Source organism: Heptranchias perlo, chromosome 29 (genome assembly GCF_035084215.1).
Source record: "Heptranchias perlo isolate sHepPer1 chromosome 29, sHepPer1.hap1, whole genome shotgun sequence".
In the NCBI taxonomy this organism is placed as follows: Eukaryota; Metazoa; Chordata; class Chondrichthyes; order Hexanchiformes; family Hexanchidae; genus Heptranchias; species Heptranchias perlo.
The window spans coordinates 28,236,033-28,253,471 of NC_090353.1; the positions used below are offsets into that span (position 1 = coordinate 28,236,033).

Genomic DNA, 17,439 nt, shown 5'->3' on the forward strand with positions numbered 1-17,439 from the left:
TGGAGGTGGGGACCCATAGGACTAAATATGTGCTATGAATACCAGCCTGCATTTTGGGGAAAAGTGCAGTAATCTCTTGTGTTGTTGCCAGCTTTCAAATGGGGAAAATGGATGAAGGAGTTAGCCCTAGCAGGCAAGACATCTGTCACCTGCTTGATGCATCAATGGTTGCAAAATCTGACACATATCCCTTACTGTTGCTCGAGAGAATCCAGTAGCATTGAAGTAAACTGGACAGCCACTGGCAGAGCTATCTCTGTTGTGGAACTTGCCTGAAGGATGGTTAAAGGAGATAGTTCTGTGATTGCCTCCCTCCTTTGAGACGCTGCTTAAAGCCTACCTCTTTGACCAAGCTTTTGGTCACCTGTGCTAATATCTCCTTATGTGGCTCGGTGTCAAAATTTCTTTGATAATCGCTCCTGTGAAGCGCCTTGGGATGTTTTACTACGTCAAAGGCGCTATATAAATTGCTGTTGTAGTGAATTATAAGTAGTGAAACAGATTTTTTCAGACATGTCTAGGTAGGAATTGGTCTGTAGATATGGCCGGCTAAAGACAGGTGTGACAAAACCACCCTGGATGTAAACCCACCTCTCTGTTATGTCACCTCAGTTCTAGATCTTCCTCCTTCTCAGATGGGAATTCAGCTGCGTGTGCATTTCTATCTCGAGAATTGCAGTTGTGGCTATTTAAATCGGGGCTGCCAACAAGCCGTAGATGGAAAATAAGGAGTTGATGTAAACTCCAAAAAATGCAAAAAGTAGATTACAATCCAAATCAGCAATAAATGCCACAAAAATAATGCAAATAAAACTGAATGAATTGAATACTGCTGTAAAATTCTACAGCTATTAATGGTTCGCCTATTTTATGTTTTATCCAAAATGGCTGAATGACCTTCCAATCAGCATAAAATGATGCCAACTGCAGCTTTGAATTAAGTACTACAAATTTCTCATGAGCACTGTGATTGCCCACTGCTCCTAAATTGTGGCCTGCTCACAAAATGATGCTTTGTGCACTATGGGTGAGAGCAGGGCTAAGGCCTGCTCACCTGATAATAAGCCCCTCTCTTAGCCGATCCCATAATTGGCCCTGATATTTTCATTAACCTTGAAAATGCAACTATGCCAAATATTAGCATATACATGCTGAATGCAAGCTTATGAAATTCTGTTGTGCACAATTTTAATAGAGGCATTAACCCAATTATTTTAAACAGGTTTAACACCTCCGTTAAAATAGTAAAGAAAATTATTGTTTGTACACTAATGTTAACACAATGTGACTTCAAGATCATTAAGAATGAACGCCAGCTGCAATTTTTTTAAATCATTGTGGAGTCCGGATAAGAAGTTGTAAATTATATCTACAGTGCCTGAGACAGTAAGTAACAACCACCAAATAACCAGTTACTAGGAATACAAAGGAACATTCGTGATGGGTTTGATAGAGGTTATATATCTAACCATCTGTGCTCAATGCAACATTCTTGCTGTCACACCATCCATTCCCTAGCAACAACTATAGCACCTAAAATCACAAACAAAAACACAGAGCCAAGAGCATCACACCAATTATTTCAAATAAAACAAAATAAAGATACAATTTTATCTTATAAATATAAAACACACTAGACGATTTTGAGTATGAGGACGCAAGCATAATTTACATAAGTGTGAAGAAAATTATCTCAGAAACATAAACACAAATGCAACATTTAACAATAAAAACTGCAAGACTCAGCACCTGATCAGAGTGCCAACTACTCCTAGTTGCCACCGTCACGGTCAAAAATGACAGTTGTCTTTTGCTTCATATTTTTGAAGAAAATATTGCACTTTACATTACATTATTTGAGGTTTTTGTTTCTTGGTTTGACTGTGCTTTTATCGGCGTTTTTTTCTGGATACTGTGGTTAGGGAGCCAAAAAAGCATTAGTGTCTGAGCTATTTTTGATATGTATTAATGACCTGGACTTGGCTATACAGGGCATCATTTCAAAGTTGGCAGATGACACGAAACTTGGAAATGTAGTACACAGTGAGGAGGACAGTAACAGACTTCAGGAGGATGTAGACAGACTTGTAAAATGGGCAGACACATGGCAGATGAAATTTAACGCACAGAAGTGTGAAGTGATAAATTTTGGTAGGAAGAATAAGGAGAGGCAATGTAAACTAAATGGTACAATTTTAAAGGGGATGCAGGAACAAGGAGACCTGAGGATTTATGTACACAAATCTTTGAAGGTGGCAGGACAAGTGGAGAAGGCTTACGGGATAGAGGCATAGAGTACAAAAGCAAGGAAGTTATGCTAAACCTTTATAAAACACTAGTTAGGCCTTCACTGGAGTATTGTGGCCAATTCTGGGTACCACATTTTAGGAAGGATGTCAAGGCCTTGGAGAGGGTGCAGAGGAGATTTATTAGAATGGTACCTAGGATGAGGGACTTCAGTTATGTGGAGAGACTGGAGAAACTGTGATTGTTCTTTTTAGAGCTGAGAAGGTTAAGTGGAGATTTGATAGAAGTGTTCAAAATCATGAAGGGCTTTGATACAGTAAATAAGGAGAAATTGTTTCCAATGGCAGTGTGTATCATCTACAGGATGCACTGCAGCAACTCGCCAAGGCTTCTTTGACACCACCTCCCAAACCCACGATCTCTACCATCTAGAAGGACAAGGGCAGCAGGCACATGGGAACAACACCACCTGCACGTTCCCCTCCAAGTCACACACCATCCCGACTTGGAAATATATCGCCGTTCCTTATCGTCGCTGGGTTAAAATCCTGGAACTCCCTTCCTAACAGCACTGTGGGAGAACCTTCACTACACGGACTGCAGCGGTTCAAGAAGGCGGCTCACCATCACCTTCTCAAGGGCAATTAGGGATGGGCAATAAATGCTGACCTTGCTAGCGACGCCCACATCCCATGAACGAATTTTTTAAAAGGGTCGATAACCAAAGGGCACAGATTTAAGATAATTGGCAAAAGAACCAGAGGCAACGTGAGGAAAAAAAAATTTACGCAGTGAGTTGTTATGATCTGGAATGCACAGCCTGAAAGGGTGGTGAATGCAGATTCAGTAGTAACTTTCAAAGGGAATTGAATAAATGAAGGGGAAACTTTTGAAGGGCTATGAGGAAAGAGCAGGAGAGTGGGACTAATTGGATAGCTCTTCCAAAGAGCCATCAAAAGGATGATGGGCCAAATAGCCTCCTTCTGTGCTGTATCATTCTATGATTCTAACAGTGACAGGCTTTATAGACCAAAACTTTATAAAGCCCTCCCCTGCCATTTTGAAAATTATCCAAGTGATGGGTCCTTTATGAACTGCAGTAACAGGTGTCTATGATGTCTGTATCAATGTCTTCTATCTCTTTCACTCTTTTTAGTTTCTTTAACAAGAAATGTTGACACGTTTGCTGAAAGTTCTGAATTTTTTTTGTGCCCATCCTGCTCATAACGCAGTGTGATACTTTGATACCTGTTATTTTTTTCCTTAATATTATTTAAAATTAGTTACTACACAGAGTCAGACACTTGAGGGGAAGAGTTCCTCTGTGTGTCACTTTTGATGAGTTTTTAAATCCTTTTATAAAGAAAGAGTTTACAATTTTATTACACATAGGACACAGAGGAAATCTTCCCATTATCGTGACAAACGATTTATAATTGGGAAAGCTAATCCTGGAATTAACTAGAAAAAAATTGCTTTAGCACAGTTTTCAGCTTAAAAATAAATATATGGAACTAATAGATCTCCCATGTTGTTGCTCACAGGTAGTCCAAGACCTGGGGACATTGTGGCTTCTGATTGTCCTGAAACAACCTAAATATGACAGTACTTCACCCATTGCTGCAATACAGTAAATATACGGAAGCAACATTTCACATGATTGATACAAGATAAAAAATGACACATGCCAATGATACTGAAAGAAACAAGCATCAAAGATATATCTGTAATGCACTTCACTTTATAAAACTTGCTTAAAATGCAAAAAACTTTGTTCTTCTCTCCCCAAAGCATCTTGTTCTCAGTTATTTATATTACATAATGTAAAATCTTATCACACAAAGGTTTTGCTTAAGATTCAAGTATTTTATTTATTTGTTCATTCTTCCCTCCTCTTTTCCCAATACCTTTCTGCTCAGTTGTTTACAGGATTATAAAAGTTTACTTTTCTCTTCTTTGCCCAATCGATTTGTGGCTCCCGTTCAAGTTGTTATTGGTATAGTACTGTTACAGGGAGGAATTTCCCACTGTCAACTCTCCAAGGACTTTGAACAGGTAATCATTGCCATGGATTGGGCCTAGCTGACTGACTGACTGACTCAGATCCACATGTCTGATCTCAATATCAAGGCACCTCACAACTATTTCCTTCGGTTCCCTTCAGCAACTCAAAAAGAAATCTCATCTCGAGCAACACCTTTAGCTAAACTGTTTTAGATGCAGTGACTGTAAGATCCTTTATGTTATTTTTTTTGTCATAAAGTTAGTTTTGATTTGTCAAGGTAGTTCGCATTCAGACTCTGTAATGACGAGTACAGTACATGGTGGAAAATTACAGAAAATGAGAACTGTAATGAGGCCTTGTATTTCACATGCTGTTTAGAAGAGTAATTTACTTTGTAGGTTTAATAGTTGATCTATTTGTAAATAATAAAGGGAAAGTGTCATTGTAAAATTGGTTCTGCTCGTCCTGATGTTGAAAGTTCACTCTGTAAAAGCAAACTTACTACTTTTATTTCCAATGAACAACCAAACCAGGCCTACACGTCAACAGAGTTGGCATTGAATCCAACTGTGCACTCACCTCATTCCTGCTGCTCAGTGTCCGACATAAGTTGGTAATTATGTCAGCAGTGAATTTGTGGGGTTCCGCACTGAAATGCCAGCCTTGGTTCAGTGCCTGAGCTAGAAGTGAGGTCAAGCCCCACTCCAGGACTTGAGCACATAATCTAGGTTGACACATCAGTGCAGTATTGAGGAGGGCGTTCTGCATTGTTGGAACTGTCTTTCGGATGAGACGTTAAACCAAGGACCCATCTGCCCTCTCAGATTGATGTAAAAGATCTCATGGCACTATTCGAATAAGAACAGGAAGTTCATCTGGTGTCCTGGCTAACATTTATCCCTCAATAAAAACAAATTAACTGATCATTCATCCCATTGCTGTTTGTGGGACTCTACTGTGTGCAAATTGGCTGCCGTGTTTGCCTACAAAATAATAGTGACTGTACTTCAAAGGTAATTCATTGGCTATAAGGTCCTTTGGACTATCCTGAGGACATGAAATACATTATATAAATGCAAGTTGTTTCTTTCTTCCAATTACATTAACAGTGAATGGTCTACCCAAGAAAAATGAAGTTAAATTGCTAATACACATAAATCAGATATTTGTTTTTGAAAAAGGGGCGTTAATAACAGATGTCAGTATCTAGTTTCTGGCACACAGTAATAATATTTGTTGATTATGGAGTTATTAGAATAATACAGACACCAGATAAAAATCTACATTTAATTATTCTGAGTCTTTCAGTCTTGTTTGACAGGAAGATAAACAAGGATTTTTATTTCACGATCATCTGTTCTGCTTTATTTAACCTCTGGATTAGATTCAAGGCAGATTCAGGGTGATAAAAGCTTTCTGCTGCAGTAATGGTGCTGTTCTATGTGTCACATTTTATGGTGTATTTATTGCAGTTTCAGGGACTATTATGTTTTGCTTCTTGAACCACAATGTTTCAGGGCAGTAAAGATGTGCTTTTTGTCCACCATATACTGCTCATGTGCAGAAATTAGACTTCTTAGAACTTCAATAAAACCAAAATTATAAGCAGGCTATTTGAAGCTGAATATATCTGACCCACCTTAATTGACTATGTCTATCTGTATTAGGTTTTAAGATTTATTATTACTTATTAGGATTTATATTTGGAGAACTACAGCTGAGGGATAAATTTTGGTGTGGATATTTACATGAATGAAAATAAAGGCGAGTAAGCAGATCAAGAAGATTAGCAGAAATCATTAGTGAAGTGTTTGTCTGTTACCACCACTAACTTTGAGTGTATTATGAAGACTCCTATCCAGGAAAATCCCTGGGCCTGTGGCTACCCAGGCAAGTTCTACCTGATCCAGGTCCCTGAGCCTTCAGCCTGAAACCCTTCCATCACATTGACTAGTCCTCCACCCTTCCAAACACTTTCAATGTACCCTATCCTCTGATCAGCTTACAGGCCGATATCCCTACTCAACACCAACTTCAAATACTAGCCAAGATCCTGACCACAAGAGTGCAGTCTTAGTCCTCATCTAGTCCATGCTGACCAAACAGACTTCATGCAGGTCTGCCATTCAGGTAACAATACGCGATGCCTATTCAACACTGTGCATCACTGTAACAGACCAACGTACCTGCTCTAATATGCTCCCTGGATGCATAGAAAGCATTTGAGTGGGTAGAGTGGAAATTCCAGTACTCAGGTGAATGGCCTTCGGTAATACATTCCAGAAGTGGATTAAAATCCTATCCTCTAATGCCACATCCAGTATGTGCCAATGTCCTCAGCTATCCTGCATTTTACCTCCAATGAAGGATTAAATGAGTGCACCCTTTATTTCCCCCCACCCCAAACTCTTTGCAGTGTCAATTCAGCCCCTGACAGCAAGCATCAGAATGAGCCCAGTAGTCCATGGAGTAGAGGTTGGAGGAACCAAACACAAAATATCACTGCATGCTGATAACGTCTAACTTTATTAACTAACGTCTCCACCTCACTTCTCAACATCTTCTGAAAGAATCAAGTAGTTTGGCCAACTCTCAGGATACATGCTCAACATCAACTTGGGGAAAGTGCAGGGGAGTGGGACTAATTGGATAGTTCTTTCAAAGAGCTGTCACAGGGATGATGGGCTGAATAGCCTCCTTCTGTGCTGTATGATTCTATGATTCTATGCTCAACCTCTCCAAGATGGGAGGGATGCTCCTCAGACAAGACATCCAGACAAGACCTAACCCTTTGCATGGTTAGGATTTGGTTTCAAATTTGGGGTAACAGTAGACACCAAAATCACTGACCAACAATAAAATAAAACTTTCTTCCCACCTTGGCCAGCATAGTCTCTGATTCAGGCAGATGGAACAACCTACCCATATCGCTTCTGGGTAAAGAAAGCATAACAAAAATGAATATACTCCGTCACTCCTCTATCTGTTCAAGATGATATCAATTATGATCCCAATGAACTACTGCAAGACCTTGACATTTGCAACTCCAGATTTCTATAGGTAGACAAGACATAAATATGTCTTGAACATTCAAATCCACCGAAGCACTGCTTTCCTTTGATATACATTATTGGGGGGAGCAGAATATCAATAAATAAGTTTGCTAAAACTACAGAGCATTTTTCAGTTAAAGATTACTGGGAAGTCATATGATAGGAAGTCCTAATTAAGTGGCAATATTATATACTAAGGTACAATACAACCGAATTTACAATTCCTGGAATTTATATAGTCTAGAAGTGAGGTCAATCTAATTTAATTTGAAATTTCAAAATTAAATTCTGATCAAGTTGCAATAATACAATTGGCCTACCTCTATGATCACATCTTCTATAATAGCAATCCAGCCCAAGGTCACAGAGGCCAATGATAGGATCTCTACTGCTGCCCAGCTGAAATTGGTTAACTAGACACAGACAATAAACTGAACTTGGAAGCTTCCTAATCTCTATGGCTCATTGAAGCAACCAGCATTTGAAACACTGAGTCAAGCATGTGACTTATGTTTGTTAGAAAACTATTAGACCAATCCACTGGCTGGTCTATCCACTAATCACTGCTATGATTATTGTCCAGTATATTTCTAGAGAGCTTCATTTGATGTGAAACTGAAAAAATGTAAGTTCATTCCTTATATCAACGGCAAAATAGAGAAGGGCGACACTGATATGGTCTATTTTGCATTTGTTTTATTGAGAAACACAGGTGAAGGGCCAGGCTTATACGATGGGACGCACCAAGGTTGAAATGAGTGGTAGAGAAGATAAGGTAAATAGAAGGTAATGGCTGGGTTCATTACAAGACTGAGGCAGAAAAGGTAGAGAGGAGGAAGGCGAGACAGTAAAAAGGAGTCCAGTAATCTCTCACTGACACTGCTAAATTTTGCATGAATGTAAAAGGACACTATACCATCCTTCTGGAACTTAGCACTGTCTATGAAAAGCACCAATGGTGCAGTCCCAGACAACCAGAGAGGATCAACCACCTATTAAAGATAACCCAAGTGATCGCATTTCAAAATTCATACCAGCTAGATGCTAAATGCAGTATGCTATGTCCATGCATTTTTAAAAAATAGTAGCTGTAATTGCATAAATATCTATCTCCAGCAAAAATAATGACAATGATCTATGCATTGTATAGATTGAGACTGTTGTTTTCTGCATAAATAGTTCTTATGAAAAGATCTTTCATCAGGTAGTTTTGCTGATATTTGTCCTCCCAAATCCTCTGATCCTTCCAATCTGATCACTTCATATTGTACTTTAACTACTAAATGCCATTGACCTTATATAACCAAAAGTATGCAGCACATGTCAAGACAGTTTATGATATTCTGTGTTATGGCTCAGTAAATAATAGTGATATTTGGAGGCAAATTAAATTGCTGCAGATAATCAACTTTTAATTTTATTTTCTATGTTTATAGCTGAATAAATACATAGCTCTCAACGATGAACTGTATTGTGACTGAAATATCCCACTACATGACATTTTCTTCAATTTTATTTTTCTTAGTACATATTAAGAAAACAATGCATTAAAAAGATATTCAAATATTCTGTATTAAAGGGAAATAGTTTTTTTTTTCTTTTTTTTTATTCGTTCATGGGATGTGGGCGTCGCTGGTGAGGCCAGCATTTATTGCCCATCCCTAATTGCCCTCGAGAAGGTGGTGGTGAGCCACCATCTTGAACCACTGCAGTCCGTGTGGTGGTGGTTCTCCCACAGTGCTGTTAGGAAGGGAGTTCCAGGATTTTGACCCAGTGACAATGAAGGAACGGCGATATATTTCCAAGTCGGGATGGTGTGTGACTTGGAGGGGAACGTGCAGGTGGTGTTGTTCCCATGCGCCTGCTGCTCTTGACCTTCTAGGTGGTAGAGGTCGCGGGTTTGGGAGGTGCCGTCGAAGAAGCCTTGGCGAGTTGCTGCAGTGCATCCTGTGGATGGTGCACACTGCAGCCACAGTGCGCCGGTGGTGAAGGGAGTGAATGTTTAGGGTGGTGGATGGGGTGCCAATCAAGCGGGCTGCTTTATCTTGGATGGTGTCGAGCTTCTTGAGTGTTGTTGGAGCTGCACTCATCCAGGCAAGTGGAGAGTATTCCATCACACTCCTGACTTGTGCCTTGTAGATGGTGGAAAGGCTTTGGGGAGTCAGGAGGTGAGTCACTCGCCGCAGAATACCCAGCCTCTGACCTGCTCTCGTAGCCACAGTATTTATATGGCTGGTCCAGTTAAGTTTCTGGTCAATGGTGACCCCCAGGATGTTGATGGTGGGGGATTCGGCGATGGTAATGCCGTTGAATGTCAAGGGGAGGTGGTTAGACTCTCTCTTGTTGGAGATGGTCATTGCCTGGCACTTGTCTGGCGCGAATGTTACTTGCCACTTATCAGCCCAAGCCTGGATGTTGTCCAGGTCTTGCTGCATGCGGGCTCGGACTGCTTCATTATTTGAGGGGTTGAGAATGGAACTGAACACTGTGCAGTCATCAGCGAACATCCCCATTTCTGACCTTATGATGGAGGGAAGGTCATTGATGAAGCAGCTGAAGATGGTTGGGCCTAGGACACTGCCCTGAGGAACTCCTGCAGCAACGTCCTGGGGCTGAGATGATTGGCCTCCAACAACCACTACCATCTTCTCTTTGCGCTAGGTATGACTCCAGCCACTGGAGAGTTTTCCCCCTGATTCCCACTGACTTCAATTTTACGAGGGCTCCTTGGTGCCACACTCGGTCAAATGCTGCCTTGATGTCAAGGGCAGTCACTCTCACCTCACCTCTGAAATTCAGCTCTTTTGTCCATGTTTGGACCAAGGCTGTAATGAGGTCTGGAGCCGAGTGTTCCTGGCGGAACCCAAACTGAGCATCGGTGAGCAGGTTATTTGTGAGTAAGTGCTGCTTGATAGCACTGTCGACGATACCTTCCATCACTTTGCTGATGATTGAGAGTAGACTGATAGGGCGGTAATTGGCCGTATTGGATTTGTCCTGCTTTTTGTGGACAGGACATACCTGGACAATTTTCCACATTGTCGGGTAGATGCCAGTGTTGTAGCTGTACTGGAACAGCTTGGCTAGAGGCGCAGCTAGTTCTGGAGCACAAGTCTTCAGCACTACAGCTGGGATGTTGTCGGGGCCCATAGCCTTTGCTGTATCCAGTGCACTCAGCCGTTTCTTGATATCACATGGAGTGAATCGAATTGGCCGAAGACTGGCTTCCGTGATGGTGAGGATATCGGGAGGAGGCTGAGATGGATCATCCACTCGGCACTTCTGGCTGAAGATGGTTGCAAACGCTTCAGCCTTGTCTTTTGCACTCACGTGCTGGACTCCGCCATCATTGAGGATGGGGATGTTTGCAGAGCCTCCTCCTCCCGTTAGTTGTTTAATTGTCCACCACCATTCACGACTGGATGTGGCAGGACTGCAGAGCTTTGATCTGATCCGTTGGTTGTGGAATCGCTTAGCTCTGTCTATAGCATGTTGCTTCCGCTCTTTAGCATGCATGTAGTCCTGAGTTGTAGCTTCAGCCAGGTTGGCACCTCATTTTTAGGTACGTCTGGTGCTGCTCCTGGCATGCTCTTCTACACTCCTCATTGAACCAGGGTTGATCCCCTGGCTTGTTGGTAATGGTAGAGTGAGGAATATGCCAGGCCATGAGGTTACAGATTGTGCTGGAATACAATTCTGCTGCTGCTGATGGGGCACAGTGCCTCATGGATGCCCAGTTTTGAGCTGCTAGATCTGTTCTGAATCTATCCCAATTAGCACGGTGGTAGTGCCACCCAACACATTGGATGGTGTCCTCAGTACGAAGACGGGACTTCATCTCCACGAGGACTGTGCGGTGGTCACTCCTACCAATACTGTCATAGACAGATGCATTTGTGACAGGTAGATTGGTGAGGACGAGGTCAAGTAAGTTTTTCCCTCGTGTTGGTTCGCTCACCACCTGCCGCAGGCCCAGTCTGGCAGCTATGTCCTTCAGGACTCGGCCAGTCGTGGTGCTACCGAGCCACTCTTGGTGATGGACATTGAAGTCCCCCACCCAGAGTACATTCTGTGCCCTTGCTACCCTCAGTGCTTCCTCCAAGTGGTGCTCAACATGGAGGAGGACTGATTCATCAGCTAAGGGAGGACGGTAGGTGGTAATCAACAGGAGGTTTCCTTGCCCATGTGTGACCTGATGCCATGAGATTTCATGGGGTCCGGAGTCAATGTTGAGGACTCCCAGGGCCACTCCCTCCTGACTGTATATCACTGTACCGCCACTTCTGGTGGGTCTGTCCTGCCGGTGGGACAGGACATACCCAGGGATGGTGATGGAAGAGTCTGAGGACATTGGCTGAAAGATATGATTCTGTTAGTATGGCTGTTTGCTTGACTAGTCTGTGGGACAGCTCTCCCAATTTTGGCACAAGTCCCCAGATGTTAGTAAGAAGGACCTTGCAGGGTCGACTGGGCTTGGTGTTTTGCCGTTGTCGTGTCCGGTGCCTAGTGGTCCGTCCGGTTTTATTCTTATTGTGACTTTTTTTAGCGAGATTTTACAACTGAGTGGCTTGCTAGGCCATTTCAGAGGGCAATTAAGAATCAACCACATTGCTGTGGGTCTGGAGTCACATATTGGCCAGACCGGGTAAGGACGGCAGGTTTCCTTCCCTGAAGGAAGGACATTAGTGAACCAGATGGGTTTTTACGACAATCCGGTAGTTTCATGGCCATCATTACTAATACTAGTATTTTAATTCCAGATTTATTTATTTATTTAATTAATTGAATTTAAATTCGCCAGCTGCCGTGGCGGGATTTGAACTCATGACTCTGGATTTTAGTCCAGGCCTCTGGATTACTAGTCCAGTAACATAACCACTATGCTACCGTACCCGATGTGCCTTTGACAATGCCTTGTAGGGATTGGCAGGATGCAGAGACAACTTGATAAACTGCTGATGCAGTGGGTCTTTATAATGTCTTTTCACCTCTTGATCTGAATCCAGGCCAGAATGATAAGATGTAAGTCTCTTCTCCCTGCCAGCTATAAAGGTTTCATTTGAAGAAAATTTTGACAATTTTGTTTTTGGGCTCATGGTGCAAAACTGCCCCTAAGTAAGCAATAACTGACTCAAACTGATATTCTGAGATGTCACAAGGTTACCTGGTGTGAGAACTGGAAATATCAATAAGGGAAAAACTTCTGAATTTGGGATTAATGCATATTGTTGCAGCAGTGTAGAGGAACCTTAATTTGGCATCCAACTGATGCTACAGCTGATACTCTATGTACAAATTGAGAAAGGTTCCCATTCACTGTTCCAACATCGCTCACTTTGATGAGTACAAACTTCACCATTTTATTTAAAAACATTACACTTTATGTTTATCGTTCATGATTTCACATCAAAATCCAGTAAAACAACCATCACGCAATCATTTCTTTTTACAAAGCTGTATCCACATACTATGCAAAAGGTATCACAGCTTGTATGTGTTACACACACGAGTAACTTTATGTACTCATCCCAAAGTCAAATATAAATATGTCTTCTACCCCTAAATCACTAGGCTGACTTGCAATTACAACAAGTTTCATGTTGGCTAAATTTTGTGTTTGAACATATATTCCCATAATTACTTTTTGATATTAATTTTAATTTTTAAAAACTATAAGACAGAAATTTACTGTTGCCAATATTATTATACAAAAATGCTGGTATCAAATTCCTCTGTCCATTATTTTATGGGGGCATTATCTATTTAAAATAAAATAATTTAAAATAAACAGATCAACCCCTTCATTGAAATAGCAGGAAGAGGAATTTTATACAAGAACACAAAGCATTTGTACAATATCATCAATGATAGTGATTTCTACCCTTATATTTTTGAGATAAAAATGTATTTCCTAAACTGTCAAACAGGTAAGGAACCATAAATAGATCAAACTGAATGCTACATTTTTTGTAAGACTTTTTGTTATAATCAGCCAACTTGTTTCACTGTAATATTATTTTAACTTTTATATAGTCTGTACTATTGCTAAGACCATGCTTTTAATATTGGAATGCAAGAGCTAATGTTATTATCTGAGATTACATTATGAATCTGGTAAGAAAAATGATAGGAAACAATTGAAAACAATACCTAGAAATTACATGGTGCAACATTACTGTACTTTTGTGTGAAGTTACTTAGTCTGCTATCCAGGGAACTGAATAAGTGTTTGAAATAGAAAAAAATTATAGGACATGAGAACAAGGCAGAGGATGTGAACCAAGTGGATAGTTCTTTCAGAGAATGGCACAGGTATGATGGGTTAAATAGCTTCCTTCTGTAAAATTCTATGATTCTATAAAATTAATACGGTCCTGCTTAAAAGTGCAGAATTTCAGGAACCTTTATCAATCCAGTTACACTACATTCAATCTTCGTCTTCTAGTGCAGTGTGAGCACTCTTAGCATTTATAGATTTATACATAGGAATGAATCCTATCATTTTTAATCCTCATTTTTTAAAGTACTTTATTTACTTCCTCTCTTTTAGACTCCATTCCCAGCCACTAGCGCAGGCAACAAACCAGTCTCCAGGAGTCTGTTCAAAGGTGTACAAAAGGAGACTCCTCCTCCGATTTTCCATCCAATCATATTGAAAATCAGCTAACCTCTAATGAACTCCTGAGCACCTAGTTGAGATCTGGAATTTGTGGCATCAGTACTGCACTGAAGTATCAGACTACATCATGCGCTCTGGAGTAGGCCTTGGACCCACAACCTTCTGAGTAAGAGGTGAATGTGCTACCACTGAGCCAAGGCTGTTACCTTACATTATATGATCAGTACACTATTTGAACATTTTGCATACATAAGTATAGGGAAATGAGTCCCATTCTTCTATTTGATATCAGGTTTGGATAGTTTTGTTACATATTCATCATAAAGATACTAATTGTTATATACTACAGGGTATGTAATTCTCCTGTAACAAGCTATAAAATAAATGAAATATATGAAATAAAACTCCAAATCACAGGAGTTCAAGTCACATGGAACAATCGGACATCAGTTCAAGTTACATCACAGCTATTTATTGTGGGAGCCTGCCACCTATCATGTTCCAACCAGGCACCTACAGCTGAGAAAAATAATGGAATAAAACCACCTAACTGGACTACACCTCTAAATATTATATAGAGTGACACCAGGATGTAATGTGTTTCAAGGATGCAGCATACTAAGAAATTGATAAACCACTTGAATTTTGTTTTCATGGTTTATGGGGTAGGAAAGCCTCCAGTTACTATTTGCAGTGATACTGTACATGCATTTGTGAACATTTCCACTGTTTGATATTCAATGAAATTGTAAGCATGTTGTAAAAGAAAATGTTTATACATAGAATTACGTAGAATGTACAGCACAGAAACAGGCCATTCGGCCCAAATGGTCCATGCCATTGTTTATGCTCCACACGAGCCTCCTCCCAACCCCTCTTTATCTAACCCTATCAGCATAACCTTCTGTTCCTTTCTCCCTCTTGTTCCCCTTAAATGCATTATTGTAATTTCATTGAACAAAAACAATCTTCATGCATGCATTCACAATGTTATTTTAATTCTTACGTAATGGGATATGTGATACGTCTTTCAGCTGAGATGTTAAACCGAGGTCCCGTCTGCCCTCTCAAATGGACGTAAAAGATCCCATGGCACTATTCGAAGAGGATCAGGGGATTTTTCTTAATGTCCTGGCCAATATTAGCCCTCAACTAACATCACTAAAACAGATTATCTGGTCATTATTTCATTGCTATTTGTGGGACCTTGCTGTGCACAAATTGGCTGCCGCTTTTCTCTACATTACAACAGTGACCACACTTCAAAAGTACTTAATTGGCTGTAAAGCGCTTTGGAATGTCCTGAGGTCATGAAAGTCGCTATATAAATGCAAATACTTTCCTTACTGCCCATTTCGGCCTTTGTGTTATCCCTTATATATCATGTGATAATGATATCATCTTAATGTGATTAATTTCACAAGATCAATTTGCTAAACATCCTGAAGCCATTCATCAAAATTATTTCCAAATAGCTTTTCTACCATTACTATCCCTCATCAAAAGCCAATGTTCAAACTTAAGTAGGAAGGACATCCATATTATCTCATCGGCACTGAGATTTATTATAGAAAAATATCTCGCAAAATGTGTTCAAATTAATTCACAAACACAAAAAATTGATACATACATCAAACCAATTTTGTGAACGGGTTCGGGAATGGGTGCAGGAGCCTCATTTTTAATATTGAAATAAGGTCATGCCTTCATTCTAGGTGGCTACCAATGCCGCTTAAAAAAAAGGTCCTGCCGAATTTAGCCGTGGCCCGGGCGCACACACAAATCGGACGCGGACCTTCCCATTGCTAAATTTGTCATTGTCGTGCCCGTTTAATACCTGTACAACTGGTGTAGTGATGTTGAATTTCTACCCCATCATGTTTAAATTGCTACAACTATAAAGATGAATCACTATGATAAAGAATATGAGTAAAAGAAATTAATTTTAAAATAGTCTTACCTCTTCCCATTGGTGGATATACCTAATCAATCTTGAGAGTCTCAATAATCGTAAAAGACTGAGAATTTTTGTAAAACGCACAATTCGTAGCGCTCTGGCAGTTTTATAAACTTCTGAATCGATTCCTCTCTCTACTATCAAAAATATGTAATCCACGGGGATTGAGGAGACAAAGTCTACAATAAACCAGCTTTTTAAATATATCTTCTTAATTCTCTGTGGATCCAGTATGATCTGTGTGTTATCTTCTATAACAATTCCAGTTCTGAAGTTTAGGACTAAATCCATAAGGAAGAAAGTGTCAGACACGACATTAAAGACAATCCATGGAGTGCTGGTTTCTTCCTTGAAAAAGGTGATTCCTACCGGGATAATTATGAGATTTCCAACCATAAACAACAACATTGTGAAATCCCAGTAAAACCTGTAAAGAAAGATAGTAATTTAATTAAAAGCCTCAACAAATCCTTTCTACCATCCTTTTAATATGAGTGTTATGAATAGAGAGTCTGTAGGCATTTCTTAAAGAGTCATTGAAACATAGTTACATCAAGTTAAACAAAATTATTTATTCAACACTGCACATAGTACTAATGATGAATTGTTATAATGTTTCACCTATGCTATAATTCTATTACAAGATTAAAAAAAATCAAGGACAAGAAAAGGCCATTTGGCCCATCAAGCTCACCTCTCCAGTATTTCAAATAACCCAACCTAGCTCTAACTTGCATTTTGATCTCCACTTTAATTCCATTACCTTACCTGGTACGTCGTTCCAAACCTTTATCACTCTTTGAATAAATACATTTTTTTCCAAGAACTTTGTTAAATTTGCTTTTCACTCATTTAAATTTTGTGCTCATGTTCTACTGGCCCGACTGACCTTAAAGTAATATTCGATCTATCTTGTCTTTATCATTTAATCCTTTATGTACCTCAATAAAGTCACACTTTAACCTTCATCTCTCTGAACTGTTACGGTCTCTAATTTTCCCTCAGAGCTCACCCCCTTTACCCTTGGAATCATACTTGTTGCTCTCCTCTGCACTCTCTCTTGGGTGTCCCTTTTGAACTGTAGTGATCAAAATTGTGCACAATATTCCAAATGAGGTCTGTACAGTGCATTATAAAATCTCAGCATAACCACTATGTGTCTTAATTGTGTCTTCACATTTTCTTGACATTCAAAGCAATGTCACTCATTGTTTCCTTTCAAAGTCTCCTGTCCAAGTATTCAATTCCCTCCGTTGTATACCTATGATGTCATTCTTTCTTCCAATATGGAATAGTTTGCATTTGTTAGTATTATTCCCATGTGCTACTTTTCTGCCCAAATGTACAACAAATCGAAGTCTTTCTTCAAAACTTTAACTGTATCCTTCCTTCCAACTACAAATTTAAGAAGCTCACAACAGGTTTATGCATCCCAGTCATTTATGTAGATGAGAAACAACAGGGATGACCATATTCTATTAATTTGGACCATTATTCTAAATATTAAGAAGAGAAATGTGTCTACTCTCTGGGTCTCTCTTGTCACCCCGTTACCTTC

At 40.0% G+C, this 17,439-nt stretch overlaps 1 protein-coding gene across 1 annotated transcript in view; it reads right to left on the reverse strand.

Moving 5' to 3' along the window:
- Window positions 1-17,439, reverse strand: part of hcn2b (hyperpolarization activated cyclic nucleotide-gated potassium channel 2b) — a 107,495-nt gene that overhangs the window by 76,802 nt on the left and 13,254 nt on the right. Inside the window, exon 2 of the mRNA XM_067968719.1 lies at window positions 15,885-16,308. Coding sequence (XP_067824820.1) covers window positions 15,885-16,308 — 424 coding nt within the window. The remainder of the gene's footprint in view (window positions 1-15,884; window positions 16,309-17,439) is intronic.